Here is a 24,707-nt window from a genome sequence, read left to right on the forward strand (position 1 = left end):
TAACATATCAAGAATCTCTAGAAAATATGCAAATACATGGAACTGAATAGCATGCTCCTGAATGAGCAGATGGTCATAAAAGACATCAAAAGGGTTATCAAAAATTTTTGGAAATGACCATACAACCTAACAAACTTACAGGATAAAAGAAAATTAGTGGTAACAAGGAAGTTTATAACAACTGGTGCTTAAATCATGAAATTGGAGAAGTGCCAAATAAATAAGCTATCAATGCATCTGAAGGAACTAGAAAAAAATCAACAAAACAAACAAAAAGTTAGTAGGAAAAAAAATTAATCAATAATGAGAGAATATATATACAAAATAGACAAAACACAGAAAAATTAGAACAGACCAGGGCTGGTTTGTTGAAAAAACAACAAAGTTCAATCATAGTTGGCCCATCAAAAAGAGGGAGAAGACTCAAATTAATAAAATCAGAGATGAAAAAGGTGATTTAACAACAGATGCCTCAAAGATAGAAGGATAATCAGGAATCACTAAAGAAAGAATATGCAAAAAAATTAGAAAAACTAGAAGAAATGGATAGATTCCTGGACACATATAATCTACCAAAATTGTTTCATAAAAACGTAGAAGACCTAAATAAACCAATAACCAAGACAGTAATTGAATCAATAATAAAGACTATCCCAACAAAGAAAAGCACAATAATGGATGGCTGCATGTCGGGGCTAGTGGCCCTGGCCCGACATGAGATACAGCAGGCTGAGGCTGTCCCTTATCTAATCCTGTTTCCTGTGCTTATTGTTCTGAGGGCACAAGACTTTTCATCCCACATTCCTGAAGGCAGGATGTGACTTCTGATGAAGGTTTATGATGTTCTTTGCTCTATCAGCAGAGTTTGTACCTTGATCTTTGCTACCTTGTAAACTTGCTTTGTTCCTGTGCTATGCATGATTGCACACAATGAATGTTATCTGTATGGGGCTGGGGTATATATCCTTGTGTTTCTTGGTGCTTGCGGCTGGAGGCTGAAGAGTTTCCCAAGGGAGATGGCCTCCAGTCCCTCATCGCCAGGCCCCCTACTTTGGCCTGGAACTCGACGAGGCAATAAACGTGATGATGAATTGACTGAGTGCTGCGTCTCCGTGTGGTTTGTCGGGTGGCCTCCGACAGCTGCACTGCTGAATTCTATCTGACTTTTAAACAAGAAATAATTCCAATTTTTCTCAAACTATTCAAAACAATTGAAAGGTAGAGGATACCCCTAAACTCACTGTATGAGGCCAGCATTATCTTAATTCCTAGTCCAGAAAAGATTAAAAAATGAATGAGAACTATAGACAAATATCCCTGATAAACGCAGATGCAAAACTCCTCAACAAAGTACTAGCTAATCAAATCTAACCGTACATCAGACAGATCATTTGCCCAGACCAAGAGGGATTTATCCTTTGTATGAAGGGATGGTTCAGCAAATGCAAATCAATAAATATGATACATCACACTAACAAATTGAAGAATAACAGCAATATGATTATCTCAGTAAATGCACATAAAACAGTTGATAAAATACAACAGCATTTCATGATGAAACCGTTAGGCAAATTGGGTATAGAAGTAATGTTCTTCCACACAATTAAACAATATATCATAAACCCAGAGCCAGTATCTTATGGAATGGGGAAATGTTGGAAGCATTGGCAATAAGTTTCAGAACCTGAAAAGGAGGCCCACTTTCACCATTTCTATTTTTAGCCAACGCCATTAGGCCAAAACAAAAAAAAAAAATAAGAAAGAAAAAAATAAATCAAATGGATAAAAATTGGAAACATGGAAGTCAAATTATCCTTATTTGCAGATGACATGCTTCTAAATATAGGGGAACCTTAAAACTCCACTAAGAGACTATCGGAACACATGAGAGTTTGGTAAAGTAGCAGGATAAAAAATTAACATACAAAAATCCATAGACTTTCTAAACACAGACAATGCCACTGCTGAGAAAAATCTTCTAATATCAATCGCATTCACATTAGCTATAAAAATGTAGATATGTAAAGACTTTAGAAGAAATTTAACAAGGTCAAAGTATCCCTATTTTCAGATGACATGATTCTATGTATAGGGGAACCAAAATACTCCATTAGAAGACTATTGGAACTCATGAAGAGTTTGGTAAAGTGGCAGAATATTAAAATAGCACATAAAAATAAGTACCCTTCTTTTACACAGACAATGTCATGGCTGAAAAACAACTTCTAAGCAAAAATTTAATATTTTGGAATAAATTTAACCTAGAAGTCAAAGATCTCTATGGTGAAAATTACAAAACATTAAACAAAAGACTAGAAGAAGACGCAAAAAATGAAGAATTCTTCCACATTCGTGGATTGGAAGAATTAAGAACATCAAAAAGTCTCTACTATGTTAAGCAAGCTCCTGCCATCAGATCAGCGCAGTGCGCCAGCCGCAGCGCGCCACCTACGGCGGCCATTGGAGTGTGAACCAACAGCAAAGGAAGACCTTTCTCTCTGTCTCTCTCTCTCACTGTCCACTCTACCTGTCAAAAAATAGAAAAAAGCAATTAACAGATTCAAAGTGATCACAATCAATATATCAATGACATTCTTCACAGATCTAAAAAAATGCTAAATTTCATGTAGAAACACAAGAAACCCTGAATAGCTAAAGCAATCTTAAACAACAAAAACAAAGCAATAGGCTTCAGAATAGCAGATTTAAAATACACTACCATGCAGTAATAATTAAAATATCCTGGCATTGGCACAAAAACAGACATGTAGACCAATGGAACAGTATAGAAACTTTAGAAATAAATAAACACATGCATAAAAAACTAATTTTGGCAAAGAAGTTGAAATCAATACCTTGAGAAAGGACATTATCTTTAATAAATGATGCTGTGAAAACTGGATCTCCCTGTGCAGAAGAATGAAACAAGCTGCCTACCTTCCACTTTATACAAAAATAAACTCAAAATGGATCATGAAACTAAATCTATGGCCTGATACCATTGAAATACCAAAGGAGGATATTGCTGAAACTTTGCAAGATATTGGCCTAGGCAAATACTTATTGAAAAAGACCCCGGAAGCACCAGGAATCAAAGTCCAAATAGACTTTTGGTGCCCTAAAGGCGCATCAAGATGAGAAGCTTCTGCGTCGCAAAGGAAATTCAACAAAGTGAAGAGTCAGCTGACAGTATGAGAGAAAATATTTGTAAACCATTAAACTAAAAAAGGATTAATATCCATAATCTATGAAGAGTTCAATAAACCCAACAAGAATAAACAAAAATGCAGTTAAGTGATCAAAGGACTTGAACAGAGATTTTTTAAAAGATGAAATTCAAATGACCAACAGACACGTGAAAAAAACTTTAGGATCACTAGCCATGAGGGAAATGCAACTCAAAAACACAATGATGTTTCAACTCATCCCAGTTAGAATCGCTCTCACAGAAAAATCAACAACAAACAATAAGTACTGTTGAAGATGAGGGGATAAAGGTGCCCTGATCCACTGTTGGTCAGAATGTAAACAAGTACAGCCATTGGGGAATAAAGTATGGAAATACCTCAGAAAGCAGAAAAAAAGATCTACTGTATGACCTAGTAATAACACTCCTGTATACTTATGCAAGGGAAATGAAATCAGCATATGAAAGAGTTGTCTGTACTCCATGTTTATTGCAGCTTTACTCTCAATAGCTAAGATTTGGACTCAACCCAAATGCCCATCAACTGATGACTGGGTAAGGAAATTATGCTATACATATATATTAATTTATTTCATATAAACATATATTTTTCCACTTTTATTTAATAAATATAAATTTCCAAAGTACAGCTTACGGATTACAATGGTTTTTCTCCCCCATAACTTCCCTCCGACCCGCAACCCTCCCATCTCCCACTCCCTCTCCCATTCCATAAAGTATATAAAATATAATATATAAATATTTGTTTATATATATAGTGGAATACTACTCAACCATAACGAGAATAAAATCCTGTATCTTGCAAAAAATGGATGTAATTGGAAATCATTTTCCTTAGTGAAATAAGCCAGTCCCCAAAAGACAAGTACCATATGTCTTGCCTGATCTGTGTTAACAGAGTAGCTACAATATAATTTATGGAAGTAAAATTCACATTTTGAGATTCAAGGATTGTTTACAGGCCTTGTCTCCACTGTTGTGGAATAGTGCTTTTCTTCCTACTCTTTGCTGAAGTTTTTACTTTGTAGAGTTAATCTTATGAGTATAAAATAAACTGAAATTATATAACTGTAGAAATTTAGAGAGGAAATTAGAGAGGAATTAGGAGAAAGGGTGAGGGAGTTTGTGGAAGGAAGGATAGGGTGGGAAATATGGCTATGTTTCTAAATCTGTATATAAGAATTACTGGAAATGTGTTTACTTAGAATTAAAAAAAATTAGGATAGTCATAGGTTATTTATTTCACTTGAATTAGAAAAAGATCTTACGACTTTTTTTTCCTTTTAAAGGGATACTTCATGTACAGCACTTTATTTTTTCACTTTTGTACATTCATTTATTTATTTCAGAGGCAGTCAGACAAAGACAGAAAACGAGAAAACTCCCATTTGCTATTTTACTCCTCAATTGTTTACAATGGCCTGGGCTGGGCCAGGCAAAAGTTAGGAGCTAGGAACTCAATTCTGGTCTTACATGGAGGTCTCAGGGACCTACATAATTAAGTCATTCGTTGCTTCCTTCCAGGAAGCTAGAATTATGTGTAGAGCTGAGACTTCAACCCAAGCACTCCAATATGTGAAGCATGTGTATTGATTGATGCCTAATTGCCATGCCAAATTACCAACTTTAGTTTACTATTTTTAACCCACACAATAACCTTGAAATGTAGTTATTAGTAGCTTCACTTCATACGTAAGTATTCATGCAATGATAAGTAACTTACTCAAGTTGACAAAAGCAGATCGTGGCCTGTGATTTCAATTCGGGTCTGTTATGCTATAAAATACAACATACTATTTGCCAGTGTATGAACAAAAGCTAAGGGCTGGAAACTCAAATTTCTACTTTTTCAGAATGTTAAATACAGCTCATTTCCTTTCAGAGTTCATGGCTTCTAACAGTTTTTCTGTTAATGTAATATTAATTCAAAAAGAACTGATGAACACATGGCATAAAGAAATCTTTCACAATTATGCACATTTTCATTCAATCTAGCATATGTTTAATACAGGGGTTAAAATATATAGAAAAAAGGATTATAGACATATGTATGTTCCCAGAAAACCACTTGGATATAATAATGCTGGATCTTGATAATAAGGATTACCTAAAATTTAAAGTTTTATTGAAACATAAATGTTCTGAGTTACTCAGCATATGGTATACTGAAATATATCACACATCCCTGTACCCTTGCCATGCCATGTTTTCTTCCTGCCTGAAACACTTTTAATCACCTATCCATATTGTTAAGTTATTCGAATCATTCAAGACATGAGGGGTATCAAATTCTCACCAAGAAGACTTCACTGACATCAATAGAGGGGTGGGCTCATACTTTGTGATAACGCAGTCATGAATGCTTATATCAGTTTAGCACCCAAGAAATGTGTTTTTTATAAATCCCTTACCCTTTCCTTCATTGCATGATATCTATCTATCTATTTATCTATCTATGAAACCCAATAAATGATTCACAATAGAAACTCTGTGTTACAGAAAGAAAATAAAGGAAGAAAATAAATGAACATACCTCCCCATCGTGTCCTTTTGCTGACATCATGGTGATCCACAATTGAAAAGAATACTTCATTTGCTTCAGTTTAACATGTTGAACCGAGGCTCCTAGAACACCTTCAAGGTGAGCTACAACCTTTGAAAACAAATATAATAAATAGACAGATGTGAAAATATAACTAACCAAATCAGAGTGGTATTAGTGGAATGGCAGAGTAAGAGGATCCAGGCTCTCATTCTTTGAAAAACCAAAACATAGTAGGGTTTGGCACTGTGGCGTAGTGGATAAAGCTGTTGCCTGCAGTACCGGCATCCCACATGGCCGCTGGTTCTAGTCCTGGCTGCCCCACTTCTAATACAGCTCTCTGCTACGGACTGGGAAAGCAGTGGAAGATGGCCCAAGTCCTTGGACCCCTGCACCCATGTTGGAGACCCAGAGGAGGCTCATGGCTTTTGCCTTCAGATGGGTGCAGCTCATGCCTTTGAGCCCTTTGGGAAGTAAAGCTGCGGATGGAAGTTCTCTCTCTCTCTCTCTCTCTCTCTCTCTCTCTCTCTCTCTCTTTCTCTCTGCCTCTGCCAAAAAACAAAACAAAAGAAAACAAACATAGCAACACATAAACCAAGATAGTCTTATGAGAACACTACAAGCCAGATGAGAAGCTACAGGATTCAATGAAAAGTCTGAAAACTAAAGATAACAGAGCAACAAGATGGCGGAATAGGAAGGGAGCACACTGATAGTCCGGGAAGAGACAGTTTAATAAAAGTGGAGATACTGCAGGGTCAAGGAAGAGTAGGGGAAGAAACAGAAGAGGAAACTCTTCCAGAACTAGTGATTCACAGTAGACCCGCGTGAAGAGTGTGGGAGCCCAAGTTTGAGACACCAGCAGTAGACTCAACACACCGGTGCTGGAACGCTAGGTGAGCCGAACCTCAATAGCGCGAGACACCAGCGGGAAAGCGGAAAGAGGAGACTAGAGGGAACGAGGCTTGAAACTCCATGGGGAAAAGTTCACCAGGCTAATTAGAGGAGAGAGACAAAAAAAAGTGACCGGTACATACACGAGTTTCTCTCTCTCCGCTCACATCTCAAAGGCGAGCAAGACAAAGAGCAGTCGCCATTTTAGACATACGTCATAAGCAGGGAGACCTCAGGTCTGCACCAGCCCTGAGCCTAGCAGAAACACCTGACTCTGGGAGGGGGCGTGAAATAACAGGAGATTAGCATCTAACTTGGCAACCCAGTGGGAGACTGCAAGAGAATTTGAGCCCACACTGAGGGCAGCACAGATACCCTGTGTGGTCCTTGGGAAAGAGCTTCCGATCTCTGGCTCCTGTGGGTATATCATTTGCCTGCTAACTACCTCCAATTACGTTCAGCTGTGTGGAATTACTTCCCTTTTGAATAAAAAGAAAGAAAGAAAGAGAGAGAGAGAGAGAGAGAGAGAGAGAGAGAGAGAGAGAGAGAAAGAAAGAAGGAAAGAAGGAAAGAGAGAGAGAGATTTACCACGCCTGACCTGGGAGTGTCACCTTTGACACACCCTCAACTCTGAGGAACCAAACACAGCTCTCAGGACACACCCATCTCAAGTCTCTAAGGCTCCACTGAAAGCAGACAGTCCACTTAATATAGAGTCATAGTATAACAAGAAAAAACACCACAGTGAAGAAACCCAATATCTCCAACATGCCAAACAACAAACGCAAACACCGAGGTAACAAGAACAAGGAAGACACTATGACACCCCCAAAGGAAAAAGACGCCCCAATTCAAGATTATGAAGATGATGAGATAGAAGAAATGCAAGAAAGAGATCTCAAAAAATTGAAAAGAACATTAAGAAATTCTCAAAAACAAATTCTTGAACTACAGAAATCCTTAATGGACAAGATAGAAAATCTCTCTCGCGAAAATGAAATATTAAGGAGGAATCAAAATGAAATGAAACAACTAGTAGAACATGAAACTGTGATAGTGACGAGAAATCATAATGAAATGAAGAATTCAATAGATCAAATGACAAACACATTAGAGAGCCTTAAAAACAGAATGGGTGAAGCAGAAGAGAGAATATCGGATTTAGAAAACAGAGAACAGGAAAGGAAACAGGCAAACCTAATAAAAGAAGAGAAAATTAGAAATCTAAAAAATATTGTACACACATATAACATAACATAATAGACCAATATAGCAATTTTAATAATAGCTTTTACAATCTTTAACTCTTTTTGTAGATTGCCAATTGATTTGAATTGCTTTTTGATTTTAGTAACCTCAGTTAGCCATACTTTCTCTCAGTTGGTACTGTTAATAAATTATTGGCTTCATCTGTTTACAGAGCCATCCCAAAGTACTGAATACAATAGAAGTGGATGGAAAAAGTCCATAGGAACCTCTAGAAGGACAGCTACACACAGAACCAACAACGCTTTAGTTTTATGAGCAGCAAATCATATATAACTGTGGATGACAATAGATTTTAAGTTGCCATGTATAAAATTATAAACTCATCAACCAACAAGAGGCACTTGCTTACTTCACAATATTTTTGAAAGCACCTGTAGGATTTTACAAATATTTAACCCTCTAGGCCTCTGGGGCTCTCTCCTTGAGATAACTATCATGTCTAGTAACACCAGATCATTAGACTTTTTAATTCTCAAACATCTGTATGAATAGCATTTTCCATTATAGAAACTTAAAGTCTGGTACCACATCACATCTTGACAGTACTTCTAATATAATCCAAATAGCCTGATTAGTTGGTGTGTCTATAAGATGAGAGACATAGGTCCTTCGATTTTTTCAGTTGGGCCCGAACTAGAAATACCAAAGTCCAAGATTTACCGGAAATTTTAGAGTCCAGTCCCAAACCTGAGAAATTTTCTGCTAGTATCTCACTAAAAAGGCCTTCTAAACCTTTCTCTCTCTCCATGCCTTCAGGAACTCCCAGAACCCGAATGTTAGGTTTTTTAATAGTATCCTGTAGATTACTGACAATATTTTTTTAGATTTCTAATTTCCTCTTCTTTTCTTTGGTTTGCTGGTCCCTTTCCTGTTCTCTGTACATTGTATGTCCACATGGGAAAATTTCATTAAGAGTTTTATTTTAATTGGCTTATAGATAAGATTTCCAAAAATTTAAGCTGCTAAAATTAATAAAAGATATATTTTAATTCGTGTAACCTAAGTCTCTTGTATCATATGTTTTAAACTTGTTGGTAGAAAGAAACTAAAAACATTATATATGTTTGTGCTTAAGGTTACTGGTTAAACAAACTACACCATGTTAGATATTTAAGAGGTGTTTTCAAATACATGATTCTTAAAATTTATACAAGGCATTGGACCTTCTGGTAATGTTTTCTTAAGTTGTTATCTAATGGTTGAAACGGTTTGCTAAGTATTCATGTGATATTGCTATTGTCAGCAAGTGATCTAGGACTTGCTCCCTCATTTCTCTATTCTAAGCCCAACTTGTTCTTTCATTTCTCTATTCTCCTCAAGGTAGGAAACTAATTCTATTATGAAGGAATCTGTAGGATGCACAATTTAATCTTTAGACCTTATAAAAGAGATGCCTAACATTTTTCTGTGATAGCATAGCCAAAATAAGATCTTAAATTATAATCTCATAGCTAGATTTACTTCGCCATCTGCGAAGTAAACAGTAAGTAGAAAAAACCTCCCTTTCAGACCAAAGGGAAAGAAAGTTTTTAAGGGAGAATCTAATTTTCCTCATGGGCATTGTCTACCTTAGAAAAACTACTACAGAACATGCCTGTGACTATAGACTTGTAGTTCAGGCCACCGAAGATTAGAGATGGGACACGGGCACTCCCTTGACTTGCATCCTCTGGTCTGCTTTAACACAAACCAGGAGGAAAAGAAAGCTAGGCATCAGAAGCAATGGGTGGCAGGCCTATTAATGGCTGATCTGTACAGTGATCTGCCCTCAAGTAGACCCAACAGCCAGTCCACTGCAGTAGCTTTCAATGTGGTAAGCCTGGGCTTCAGCAGAAGTCAACTTGTGAAGAGCCCTGGCAGCTCTGCCAAGAGTTGGATCACTGGAAATGGACCTGCCCTGGAGTCGAAGGATGCCCAGGTCAGAGCCACAGATCTTATTGGCTCTAAGCTGAAAAGCCCTTCACTCAGCCCAACTTCCAAAGTGACCACAGCCGCTGAGGGGATGGCCAAGTAGGGTCAGCAACATTGCAGGCAGAACTGTAAATTTCTTGTTAGAGATGCCACCTGCCTTTACCTGGCCAGCTCTCCTCCCAGGCCAGCCAAGTAATGAAAGTCAACAGAGTGCCTTCCCCTAGGAGGTTCACACCTCCCTTAGGATGTACCCCATGTGAAGAGATAGATAGGTCTGGGCCTCTGAATTTACAAGGCCTAAAGCCCAACAGATTATTATCAAGCCCCTTCTGTCAGGTTCTATTTGCCTCTCATTAGAAAACTTAATTGTAGCTTGGACAGCACCTTTCTTAGCTCCTCTAATAATGACTCTGTCCTTTGTTCTAGACCCTGTCTAGCACACTTGGGCCTCATTCCTTTGTAATCATAACCTCTACTCTACCACCAATGGCTCTACTCCCAACCTGTGTGTACTGATGGTCCTCTTCCCCACTTAATGCTGTATAATTGTTCAAACCTGGTAAATGCCACTCTTAGGATCATTGGTTACTATCCTTACTCTGTCTTTTCTAGACCCTGTCTAGCGTACTTGGGCCTCATTCCTTTGTAATCATAACCTCTACTCTACCACCAATGGCTCTACTCCCAACCTATGTGTACTGATGGTCCTCTTCCCCACTTAATGCTGTATAATTGTTCAAACCTGGTTAATGCCACTCTTAGGATCATTGGTTACTATCCTCACTCTGTCTTTTATGACCTTGTCTAAATATGATCAGAGTCGGCAAACTTGGAAGGCTTCCATAGCCTTGGCAACTCATGACGGGAGCCTAGGGTGGTTACTGGCGCCAAAAACTAGAGTGCCAATTTGTTGGGTCAACAACCGGAGCCACTGTGCACTTGCTCCTCATGTGGATTCTCTGTCCTTAATGTGCTGTACATTGTGATTTAATGCTATAACTAGTACTCAAACAGTATGTTTCACTTTGTGTTTCTATGTGGGTGCAAACTGTTGAAATCTTTACTTAATATATACTAAAGTGATCTTCTGTATATAAAGAGAACTGAAAATGAATCTTGATGTGAATGGAAGGGGAGAGGGACCAGGAGAGGGGAGGGTTGCGAGTGGGAGGGAAGTTATAGGAGGGGGAAGCCATTGTAACCCATAAGCTGTACACTGGAAATTTATATTCATTAAATAAAAGTTAAAAAAAACGAATGATAACATTCCAAATGATAAAAATGGCTTTTTTTCTCATTTAAAATTTTGATTTTAATTAATTTTAACAGTTTCAATATGACATGTAGATTGAAATCTAAGAACATGATATTCAAAGGTTTCTAGGTAAAATGACATGATATTGCTTTTCTCCCTCTCATCATCCTTCATTCATTGATTTTTAGTTTTTTAGATAACATATTTTAAATTGTCATTGCAGTGAAAAGGCTAAATACTTTATCAAATAAGTTTTAGAAGTAAAATCCAAAAGATCCTAGTATAATGAGAATATAGACAATGGTTATAAGTAATACTTTAATAGAAAAATGATCATTTCAACCACATACCGGTTTTTTTTGTCAATCAGACAATCATAATTCAATCAATGAAATACAACATATGACAATGTAACATTTAAATATTTCCTTTGTGGTTATAAGGAATAATTAAGTTCATTTAGATTTTAAGCTTTTTCTTCACAACAGTCATGGTCAGGATTAATTTTATGCAAATTGCAGTGAAAGTAATTTTTGCACTCTACTAGTTACCACAGTTCACAGTAAGATATGGTACTTTTTGAGACTGCCTTATTTCACTAAATATGATTTCCAGTTGTACACATTTTGTTGTGAAAGACAGGATTTCATTATTTTTATAGCTGAGTCATATCCTATCATGTGTATATACCATATTTTCTTTATCTAGTCATCACTTGATGGGCATCTGGGTTGTTTCGATATCATCGCTATTATGAATTGAGCTGTAATAAGCCTTGAGGGTATAGGTTACTCTTCCATATGTTGATTTCATTTTTGGGTAATTCACAGAAGTGGGAATGTCTGTTTCATATGGTATAACTATTTTCAACTTTCTATGATCCACCATTCTATGATCTGCCATTCTATGATCCACAATGTCTGCAGAAATTTACATTCCCACCAACAGTGGATTACAGTGTCATTTTCCCCATATCCTCACCAGCATTTATTGTTTATTGATTTCTGTATGAGCTTCATTCTAACTGGAGTGAGTTGAAACCTCATTGTGCTTTTGATTTGCATTTCCCTGATTCCTAGTGATCCTGAACACCTTTTCATTTGTCTGTTGACCATTTGAATTTCCTCTCTTAAAAAATTATCTGTTCAAGACCTTTGTCCATTTCTTAACTGGATTGTCTATTTGGTTGTTATTGAGATACTTGAGGTCTTCATAGACTCTGGATATTAATCATTTATCCATTTCAGAGGTTACAAATAGTTTCTCTGATTCTATTGGTTGTTCCCAATTTACTGTTTCCTTTGCAATGCAGAAGCTTCTCAGCTTGATGTAATACCATTTATCTATTTTTTTTCTTTTATTGCCTGTTCCTCTGGTATCTTTTCTATAAATCTCTTTCTATGCAGAGTTTCACCAATGTTCTCCTCTAGTAATTACTTGATTCTGAATTGATTTTATTAAATGTAAGATAGAGGTTTTGTTTCATACTTCTTTTTTTTAAAAGAATTACTTTATTTATTTGAAAGACAGTGTTACAGAGAGAGAGGTCTTCCATTCCACTGCTTCACTCCCCAAATTACCGCAATAGCCAGAGCTGAGCCGGATCCAAAGTCAGATGCCAGGCGCTTCCTCCAGGTCTCCCATGCTGATGCAGGGGCCCAAGGACTTGGGCCACCTTCTACTGCTTTCCCAGGGCATTAGGAGAGAGCTGCAGTTGAAGAGGAGCAGCCAGGACTAGAACCGGCCCCCGTGTGGAATGTCGGAGCTGTAAGCTGGGGCTTTAACCCACTGAGCCACAGCCCCAGTCCCTGTTTCATACTTCTGTACACAGAGATAAAATTGTGTCTATCCTTCCTCCAGGAATTGGTTATTGGCTCCTCCGCCTATGATTTGTTGATTGCGCATGCATGGACTGATTTCTTCAGATTCTATTCTCTTATGTTGGTCTACTTATTTATTTTGTGCCAGTACCAGGCTATTTTGATTATAATTGCTCTGTAGTTATGTCTTAAAAATTTTATTATCATCTTTTCTCTTTATATTTTATAGACATGAGAAGAATTCTGTTTGTATTTTAATTGTGATTGCATTGAATCCATAAATTGCTTTTGGTGGTATGGATATTTTGATAACATTAATACTTCATATTCACAAGCATGGAAGGTTTTTCCTCATTTTTTATGAAGCCTATTCATTTGTTTAATGTTTTGTAAATTTCATTAAAGAGATCTTTCACATACTCCATTAAATTTATTCCAAGGTATAAACATTTTTGCAGCTATTTTCTTTTTTTTTAAGATTTTATTTATTTCTTTAAGAAGTAAAGCTACAGAGATTGGGAAAGACAGAGAGAAGTCTTCCTCTGCTGGTTCACTCCCAAAATGGCCACAACAGTCAGAGATCTATTGACCCAAAGCAAGGAGCCAGGAACTTCATTGAAGTCTCCCACATGGGTGCCAGTGGCACAAGCACTTGGGCTCTCTTCTACTGCTTTCCCAGGCCATAGTAGAGGGCCAGATCAGAAGAGGGTTACCCGGGACTAGAACTGCTGCCCATACAGAAGCCAGTGCTGCAGGTGGAGGCTTAGTCCACTATGTCACAGAGCTGATGCCAGCAAATATTTTCAGTGAGACTGTTCTTACACGTTTTTATCCCAGCCATGGCATTGTCTATATATATAAAGGCTATTGGTTTTTTATGTTAATTTTTTATCCTGCCACTGTACCAAACTTTCATATGAGTTCCAACAGAATATAAGTGTACTCTTTTGATTCCCTTATATATAGAATCCTTTCATCTGCAAGCAGGGATAATTTGACTTTTGATTCACATTAGTCCCACCTCCTTCCTGACACAGAGCAGCATAGATGATAGGAAGCCACCCAATTATTGACACATCCCTCGTGTTGAACAAAAAAATGATATAATTTGATTGCAAATCACTAACTTGTCTGTGGGCTACCTAAAAGACTTGTTTCTTTCTTGCTTGAATTGGAATGCTGACAGGAATTGTGGCATTTTTTAGAAATTAGGTTGGAGGCTACTTTGATCAAGGTTGGGAGCTGTGGCAAAAGTGATCTCCAGGATTATGATACATCATTGCTGCCTTTGAACAATAGGTTACAGGCAGATAAATAAATACAGTAACAAAATTCCTGAAAAGAAACAGGAGTGAGACAATTTTGATTAACTTTAGGACCAACCACACTACCTGTATTTTCATCTAGACCTACAAGTAGACACAAGTAACACCATGTTCCTAGTGGTGACAACAAATTGTAAGTGCAATGAATTCCAAAAAAAAAAAAACACGGTGGCATTTCCATTGTGCACATTTCCATGATGGCTAGTGATTATGAGCATTTTTTCATGTGCCTGTTGACGGTTGGATTTCATCTTTTAAAAAATGCCTGTTCATATCCTTTGCCCACTTCTGAATTGGATTTTTATTTGGTTATTGTTGAGATTCTTGAGATCCTTATATATCCAGGATATTCTTCACCAGATATATAGTTTATTAATATTTTCCCACTGTTTTGGTTGCCTCTTCTTGTGGTTGACTGTTTTCTTTGATGTACAGAAGTTCCTTAGTGTGATGTAATCTCATCTGTATTTTGTCTTTCTTGCTTTTGCTTCAGGGGTCTTATCCAAGACGTCTTTGACAATGCCAATGTCTTACCATGTTTCCCCTGTGTTTTCCTCAGGTAATTTGATGGTTTCAGGTCTTAGGGTTAGATTCCTCATCCATTGTGAGTTGATGTTTGTATAGACTACAAGACAGGAGTATTTTTGTTCATATTTCTGACTGAAGACAAGTCATTTCTCAATACCATTTTTGAAGAGACTGTCCTTTCTCCTAAGAATTAGTTTGGTTTTCAATGATTAGTTTGTTGTAGATGTATGGTTTAATTTCTGGGATGTTTAATCTGTTCCTTTGGTACACATGCCTACTCATGGAAGTACCAGACTGTTTTGATTATAACTGCACTATAGTAGGCTTTAAATCTTGTGTGGTGTTTTTTGTGGCTTTGTTTTCATTTTTCAAGATACCTTTAATTTTTTTTGGGGGGGTCTCTTGTGATTCCATAGGAATTTATAAAGAGGTAAATTCAGGGCATTTATATAGGAATGGATATCAAATGTTTGGGATAATTGTAGAAACAATATAAAGTCAGAATAGATGAAATTTATTACTATGAATCCACTAAAGAGAGATTCTGGTTTTAATGTTGCAGTTCACGGACTTCATCCAACGTTCTACAGAATGACTCACTTAAGGACACATGGCAATCAGCTAATGTTATTTCCTAGAACTCAACATGACATCCAACCACCCAAGTGACAACACCCCACACATCAATTTGAATGGCTCCTATGAGTTCCCACAGAAAGCATATAGATCACAGCATCAGGTGAGAATCTTACCTGGTTCAAATAAGTAGATTTGCTAGATTAATAGAGAGCAAACAGATTTAAACACCCTTGGATACTACTCAGGGGAAAATAAATAGGATGCTATCAGATCAAGGCCTGGCTTTTCTGCATTGAGAGAAAACAAACAATACTTGGAATTTTCTTTTAAGAAGAATTAAAAAGAGGTTGACATTGTGGTATAATACGGGAATCTGCTACCTGTGTTACCTGCAACCCATATGGATGTTGCTTTAAGTCCTGTCTGCTGAAATTATGATACAGCTTGCTGCTAATGTGCTGGGAAAGCAGAAGATGGCACAAGTCCTTGGGCCTTTGCACCCACATGGGAAATGTGGATGAAGCAACTGGCTCCTGGATATGATCTGTCTCAACCCAGCCATTACAGACATTTGTGAACCAGCAGATGAAAGGTCTCACTCTCTCTCTCTCTCTAACTCAACTTTAACTCTAACTCTAACTCTATCACTTCATCTCTCACTGTAACTCTGCCTTTCAAATAAATAAAATAAAAAAGAATCAAGAAGAGTGAAGTAAATATATCTATAGAAAAGTCTGAGATAACCTCTAAAACCTCTAGTTGTTCTTATTGGTGAAAATATTATTCTCCCAAGGACAGTCAATATATACCATAAAATGTATCTAATATTTCAAGAAAAATAACCACAGAAACAGGCAATCAAAGCAAAAATAGACAAATGATATTACACCAAACTAAGAAGCCTGTACTCTGCAAAGGAAACACTTAGCAAGTTGAAGACAGAATGGGAGAAAATATTTACAACTATGCAACTTATAAAGGATTTATATCCAGGATCTATAAATAGCTCAAGGAATTCATAATCAAAAAAATGAATTCTGGTCATTTGCAACAAACTGGAGGAATCTGGAAAACATCATGCTGCGTGAAATAAGCCAGATATTATATGTCCTCCCTGATCATTGATAACTAACTGAACACCTAAAAGGAAACCTGTTGAAGTGAAATGGACACCATAAGAAACAATGACTTGATGAGCCCTTGTCCTGACTGTCGAGGAACAACTTACTACTTTATTCCATTTAGTATTTTTTTGCTCTACTTAATACCATTGGTTGAACTCTTTAATTAACACAATTATTCTGAGTCATTTAAAATTAACTGAAAAGTGATCCCCATTGAATTTAAGAGTGGGAGGAAGAGAGGCAGGGAATGTACAATTCAGTACATGCTCAATCGAACTTACCTCTGATGGTAGAGTTAGAAACATGCCTGGGGAATCCAATTCAATCCCATCAAGGTGGCATGTACCAATGCCATCTCACTAGTCTAAGTGATCAGTTTCAGCTCGAATAGATCATAATGATAGAATTAAGAGTCAAAGGGATCACATAAACAAGACTAGTGTCTGCTAATAATAACTGATATAATTAAAAAGGAGAGAACAATCCAACATTGGAAGTGATATACACAGCAGACTCATAGAAGGGCAGTTATCCTAAACAGCACTCTAGCCTCAGGATCAGCACTTAAAGCATTCGGATCCGGCTAAAAAGCCCATAAGCGTATTTCAGGCATGGAAAGCCAAAATACTCGGCAAAAAAAAAAAATGACCTAAATGAAAGATCTCTGTGAGTGAGATCCCAGCGGAAAGTATGGGACATCAAAGAAGGAGGTACCTTTTTCTGAAGGGAGGAGAGAACTTCCACTTTGACTATGGCCTTGTTGGCAAAATCAAGAGGCTTCCATAGGCTTGGCAGTTCATGACAAGAGCCTTGGGTGATTACTGACGTCATAAATAATTGTTCATTTTTTAAATTTTAAATCATTTTAAATTTTAAAATCATTGTTAAATCAACAACAGGAGTCACTCTGCATTTACTCCCCTTGTAGGATCTCTGTCCTTAATGTGTTTTACTATGTGAATCAACGGCATAACTAGTACTCAAACAGTACTTTATACTTTGTGTTTCTGTGTGGGTGCAAACTGTTGAAATCTTTACTTAGTATATACTATGTTGATCTTCTGTATATAAATATAATTGAAAATGACTCTTTGCCTGCGCCACGGCTCACTAGACTCTTGGTGCAGCACCAACACCCTGGGTTCTAGTCCCGGATGGGGCGCCGGTTCTGTCCCAGTTGCTTCTCTTCCAGTCCAGCTTTCTGCTGTGCCCCGGGAAAGCAGTGGAGGATGGCCAAAGTGCTTGGGCCCTGCACCCGCATGGGAGACCATGAGGAAGCGCCTGGCTCCTGGCTTTGGATCTGCGCAGCACGCCGGCCGTAGCGGCCATTTAGGGAGTGAACCAATGGAAGGAAGACCTTTCTCTCTGTCTCTTTCTCTCACTGTCTAAATCTGCCTGTCAAAAAAAAAAAAGAAAATGAATCTTGATGTGAATGGTTGGGAGTGGGAGTGGGAGATGTGATGGTTGCAGGTGAGAGGAAGGTTATGGGGGGGAAAGCCAGTATAATCCAAAAGTTGTACTTTGGAAATTTATATTTATTAAATAAAAGCTAAAAAAAAGAAATGAAAAACAAACTTGAACAGGGTAATATTAAGAATAAAATTCAAATGGCCAACACATACATCAAAAAATGCTTAGGATAATTAGCCATGTAGGAAATGTGAATCAAAATCATAGTGAGATTTCACTTCAACCCAGTTAGATTAGCCATCATTCCAAAATCAATAAACAATAAATACTATCAAAGATGTACAGGATAAGATACCTTAACCCACTGTTGTTGGGAACCTAAACTATGAAAGCATTATGGAAGACAATATGCAGATTGCTTAGAAATCTGAAAGTAGAGCTACCATATAGCTCAGTGATCCCATTCCTGGGAATTTATCCAAATGAAATGAAATCAGGATAGGAAGGAGTTATCTGTACCCCCATTTTCACAGCAGTTCAATTCATAATAGCTAATATAGGGAATCTACCCCGATGTCCATCAACTGATGATTGTATACAGAAATTATGGTATATGTACATTATGGAATACTACTCAGCCATAAAAAATGAAATTCTGTCTTCTGCAACCAAACGTTTGCAGCTGGAAACCATTATGCTTAGTGAAATAAGCCAATACTTAAAAGACAAATAACATATGTTTGATATGTGGCATGTTAATATAGAATGCAAAAAAATGAACAGGGAGGTAATGGTCATTTTGGGATATGGTTGTCATTTTTAGCCCTTGTTTATATTCCTGTGGAACTGTGGGAGAAAATATTTGCAAACGATGCCACTGATAAAGGGCTAACATCCAAAATCTATAAAGAGCTCAAGAAATTCAACAACAATAACACAAAAAATCCAGTTAAGAAATGGGCAAAGGAAGCAAACAGGCGTTTTTAAAGGTAAAAAAACAAACAAACAAACAAACAAAAAAACTGTGGTTTTCTCTTGTTGAATACTATTATTAGTGGTTTATTAAGTCTGTGATTATAGAGCGGATTGCCATTATGTCTTTTCAAAAGTCACACACACACACACACACACTATGCGGTACTACTCAAATGTAAAAAAAAAAATGAAATCCTATCATTTGCAATAAGGTGGACACAATTGTGAACCAATATACTTAGTGAAATAAGCCAGTCCCAAAAAAGATGGATATCACATATTATCACATATTTTCTTTGATCTTAGGTAACTAGTAGAGTACCTGAATTTAATGTACTGGAGTAAAATATACATTTTGAGATTTGATGATTGATTACAGCTCTCGTCTCTTCCATTGAGGTAAGTGTTTTTTATTTTCCTTATTCATAATATTTGCTGAACTTTTGTGTTACTATACAGTTAATAATATGATCATTAAAAAACTGCAAATGGGACTTTGTAAAAATTAGTAGTGGAAATGTGTGGTGTAGGAGGTAGAAGGGTTGGAGCATGGATGAGAGGGAAGTTGGGCATCTATACGTCACTAAGTTACTAAATCTGTATATCTGAGATACATTAAACTTGTATAACTTAAATAACTTTTAAAAATTTAATCAGATTTCTCAACAGAAATCATGAAGACCAGAAAAATATAGGACAATACCTAAAATTTATAAATAGATAAAAATATTGCTATCTAAGAAAACTATACTTACCAAAACTGTCCTTCAGAAATGAAGAGATATTTTCAAAGAGAAATACAATAGCCGATGGAGTTTAAAACTATTAGAATTGTTTTATAAGAAATAATTAAAGGGGTTCTTTAAGCTCAAAGAGCACTTATTAGTAACATGAAATCATACAAAAATATAAAACTCACTGATAAAATATATACTCGAATTCAGAATAATACTATAATGGTGGCACATTAATAAATTTTAAATTTAGTACAAAATTTAAAAGATAAAATTATTACAAGTATAGCTACAATAATATATTAATACACGAAATAAAAAGATAAATTATAATATCTATGACAAAATATGAGAGGAACAGAAAAAAGGTGTACAGATTTTGTATATGAACTACACTAACTTGCTTCATTGTAAAATAGAAAGTTATAATTACAAGGTATTATACATCAGTTTCATAATAACCACAAAGAAAAAAATTCTTTAGTAGATACACAAATACAAGAAAAGAATCAAAATATAACAGTGAAAAAAAATTGAAATTCTAAGAAAAGAAGCACTAAACCAGTAAGAAACCAATGAACAACATGGTAATTCTAATTCCATACCTGTCATTAATTGCTTTAAAAATAAAGTAGAGTACATGTCCCATAATTTCTTTATCCAGCCTACTGTTAATGGGCATTTGGGTTGGTTCCAGGTCTTAGCTATTGGGAATTGAGCTGCAATAAACATTAATGTGCAGACAGCTTTTGTGTTTGCCAATTTAATTTCCTTTGGGTAAATTCCAAGGAGTGGGATGGCTGGGTTGTATGGTAGGGTTATATTCAGGTTTCTGAGGAATCTCCAGACTGACTTCCATAGTGGCTTAACCAATTTGCATTCCCACCAACAGTGGGTAAGTGTCCCTTTTTCCTCACATCCTCTCTAGCATCTATTGTTGGCAGATTTCTGAATGTGAGCCATTCTAACCGGGGTGAGGTGAAACCTCATTGTGGTTTTGATTTGCATTTCCCTGATTGCTAGTGATCTTGAACATGTACTCTATAGAATACTATACAGCAGTAAGAAACAATGAAACCCAGTCATTTGCAACAAGATGGAGGAATCTGGAAAATATTATGCTGAGTGAATTAAGCCAGTCCCAAAGGGACAAATATCATACATTCTCCCTGATCGCTGACAACTAACTGAGTACCAAAGGGGAAACCTGATGAAGTGAAATGGACACTATGAGAAACAGTGACTGGATCAGCTCCTGTCCTGACTGTTGATGTACAATGTAATACTTTATCCATTTTAGTATTTTTTTTCTAGTACTATTGTTTGAACTCTGTAATTAACACACAATTATTCTTAGGTGTTTAAATTTTAACTGAAAAGTGATCCCTGTTAAATATAAGAGTGGGACTAAGAGAGGGAGGAGATGTACAATTTGGGACATGCTCAATCAGAGTTGCCCCAAATGGTGGAGTTAGAAATGTGCCAGAGGATTCCAATACAATCCCATCAAGGTAGCATGTACCAATGCCATCTCACTAGTCCAAGTGATCAATTTCAGTTCACAATTGATCACACTGATAGGTCTAAGAGTCAAAGGGATCACACAAACAAGACAAGTGTCTGCTAATACTAACTGATAGAATCAAAAAGGGAGAGAAGGATCCAACATGAGAAGCGGGATACACAGCAGACTCATAGAATGGCAGATGTCCTAAATAGCACTCTGGCCTCAGAATCAGCCCTCAAGGCATTCGGATCTGGCTGAAGAGCCCATGAGAGTATTGTAGGCATGGAAAGCCAAGACACTCTGGGAAAAAAAAAAAACCTAAATGAAAGATCTCTGTGAGTGAGATCCCAGTGGAAAGAACGAGGCCATCAAAGAAGGAGGTACCTTTCTTTGAAGGGAGGAGAGAACTTCCACTTTGACTATGACCCTGTCGGAATAAGATCAAAGTCAGTGAACTCAAAAGGCTTCCATAGCCTTGTTAACTCATGACTAGAGCCTAGGGAGATTACTGATGCCATAAACAAGATTGTCAAATTGTTAAGTCAACATCAGGAGTCACTGTGTACTTACTTCTCATGTGGTATCTGTCCTTAATGTGTTGTCCAATGTGAAGTAATGCTATAACTAGTACTGAAATAGCATTTTACTTTGTGTTTCTGTGTGGGTGCAAACTGATGAAATCTTTACTTAATATATACTTAACTGATCTTCTATATATAAAGATAATTGAAAATGAATCTTGATGTGAATGGAATGGGAGAGGGAGTGGGAGATGGGAGGGGTGCGAGTGGGATGGAAATTATGGGGGTGGGGGAAACCATTGTAATCCATAAACTGTACTTTGGAAATTTATATTTACTAAATAAAATAAAAAGAAAAAGAAAGTAGAGAATTCAACCAAAATCATAAAATGTCTTAATTGGAAAATAAAATAATATCCAAAAACACAGGACTTTCAAGATACTCAGTTCAGAGTTAGGGGGAAAATAAACTAGAACTGAAGATATTGAAAAATATATACCTTGCAAACTGTGGGAAAAAATGATAGTTGGCTACAATTAAGTAAAATATATTTTAATTCAGAAGCTATTGTAAGAGACAAATAAGGTCTTTACATAATGACAAATCATTTGTTAAACCACAATATTGGGGCCAGCACTGTGGCTCAGCAGGTTAACACCCTGCCCTGAAATGCTGGCATCCTATATGGGCAGAGGTTCAAAACCTAGGTGCTCCACTTCTGATCCAGCTCTCTGATATGGCCTAGGAAGGCAGTAGAAGATGACCCAAGTCCTTGGGCCCCTGCACCCACATGGAAGACCCGAGAAATCTCCTGGCTCCTGGCTTTGGATAGGTGCAGCTCCGGACTTTGCACCCAATTGGGTTGTGAACCAGTGGATGGAAGACCTCTCTTTCTCTCCCTCTCTTCTTTCTGTGTAATTCTGACTTTCAAATAAATGAATAAATATTTTTTATAAAAATTTAATATAAACCACAATGAACTTAACAAGACAGAAAACTTGAAGTATAATTTTTAGCACAATGTTTTGAAAATAGCTAACAATTAGAGAAAAATAGAAAATACAAATATGTAGAAATGAAGCAAGCTTCCGAACAAAAAAAAATGGATTAATGATGAATTGAAAGGGAAATAAAGGTATGTTTTAAATGATATTGATTATTAAACAAGCAGTCTCTGATTAAAGTGATTACTATCAATAATGTGGGATAACCTAACCCAGACACTTGATGAACTGGCATGAAAAAAGACTGATATTTTCTGAAGAAAAGGGAATTCTAAAAGTTGCCTTAGGACTCATGTTACAACATAACTATTGTGTGGCTTTCCAGTACACCTGTGAGTTTTGAATTTTTTAGACTTGGCTGCTCCCAAATCAAATGAGACAACTCAATACAAAATGTGCATTCTCTCATATGCATGTTCTCACTGGGAAGTGACTAAAATTGAAGTTACTACACAAACATATTTCACATAAGAAAATATTTAAATGTATTACGCCATTTTAAAATACTGGGGTGCTCCGTCCTTGTCAATATTTTTGACTCTCATATATAAAGTTATTGTTTCTTTTTTGCTATTTATTTTTGCAGGAGAAGATGAATGTAATTTTCACACACCCATAAGAAAAAATACCTTATTAGTTTCAGTTCTATGAAATATACCTCCAATCTCAAAACAGTATTTTCCTGCCAATATCTTGGGAGAGTTTGATGTTGCACACATCTTTTTCCTGCATCAAATCATTTAATATCTCCCTTGACCTTGACACTACTTTTTCTCACATTGACACTACTTTTTCTCACATTCAGCCACTTCTTCCTTTTAAGATTAACAAAGACAGAAGAGATATAAACTACTGAATGGAGTGACAAATTAGTCTATAGGGAGATTTTGAAGGCAAATCAGCACATGCAACTTTCTTTAGGATAGGCCATAAAGCAAGTCTCATTAAATTAAAAAGCTGAAATAATTCCCTGCACCTTTTCTGACATCAATGGAGTGAGGCTGGAAATTAACAACTCAAGAATCTCAAGAATATTTGCAAAAAAATGGAGACTAATCAACATGCTCTTGAATTAACAATATAACAAAACTTATGGGGTACATAAGTATATAAAAATTGGTTCCTACAGCAAGAAAGAAAAAGGCACCAAATGAATGAACTATGAATGTACCTCAAGGACATAAAAAATAACAACTAATCAAGCCCAATATTAGGAGGAGGAATGAAATCATTAAAATTAGAGAAGAAATAAGCAAAACTGAAACAATAACAAAAATAGATCAGAGTAATGCTATAACTAGTACTAAAACAGTATTTTTACACTTTGTGTTTCTGTGTGGGTGCAAACTGATGAAATCTTTACTTAGTATATGCTGAATTGATCTTCTGTATATAAAGATAATTGAAAATGAAAAAAAACTTTGTTTTAAATTGGAAATTGCATAGAAAATTAATCAATTTTTTTCCATTTATTAAACTTTTATTTAATGAATATAAATTTCCAAAGTACAGCTTATGGGTTACAATGGCTTTCCCCCTCTCATAACTTCCCTCCCACCCGCAACCCTCGCCTTTCCGCTCCCTCTCCCCTTCCGATCACATCAAGATTCATTTTCAATTCTCTTTATATACAGAAGATCTGTTTAGTATATATTAGGTAAAGATTTCAACAGATTGCCCCCATATAGCAATACAAAGTGAAAAAAATACTTATGGAGTACTAGTTATAGAATTAAATAACAGTGTACAGCACATTAAAGACAGAGATCCTACATAATATTTTTTTAAAAAATTAATTTTCTATGCCATTTCCAATTTAACACCAGGTATTTTTTTCATTTCCAATTATCTTTATATACAGAAGATTGATTCAGTATATAATTAGTAAAGATCTCATCAGTTTGTACCCACACAGAAACACAAAGTGTAAAAATACTGTTTCAGTACTAGTTATAGCATCATTGCACATTAGATAACACATTAAGGAAAGATGGGATGTAAGTACACAGTGACTCCTGTTGCTGACTTAACAATTTGACACTCCTGTTCATGGCGTCAGTAATCTCCCTAGGCTCTAGTCATGAGTTCCCAGGGCTATGG

General features: G+C 36.5%; 1 protein-coding gene across 2 annotated transcripts in view; it reads right to left on the reverse strand.

Moving 5' to 3' along the window:
* FAAH2 (fatty acid amide hydrolase 2) overlaps positions 1-24,707 on the reverse strand; it is a 219,809-nt gene that overhangs the window by 50,261 nt on the left and 144,841 nt on the right. For both annotated transcript variants that reach the window (XM_062184025.1, XM_062184024.1), the window contains one exon: positions 5,742-5,861. In XM_062184025.1, the coding sequence (XP_062040009.1) occupies positions 5,742-5,861 (120 nt within the window). The remainder of the gene's footprint in view (positions 1-5,741; positions 5,862-24,707) is intronic.

Source organism: Lepus europaeus, chromosome X (genome assembly GCF_033115175.1).
Source record: "Lepus europaeus isolate LE1 chromosome X, mLepTim1.pri, whole genome shotgun sequence".
Classification (NCBI taxonomy): domain Eukaryota; kingdom Metazoa; phylum Chordata; class Mammalia; order Lagomorpha; family Leporidae; genus Lepus; species Lepus europaeus.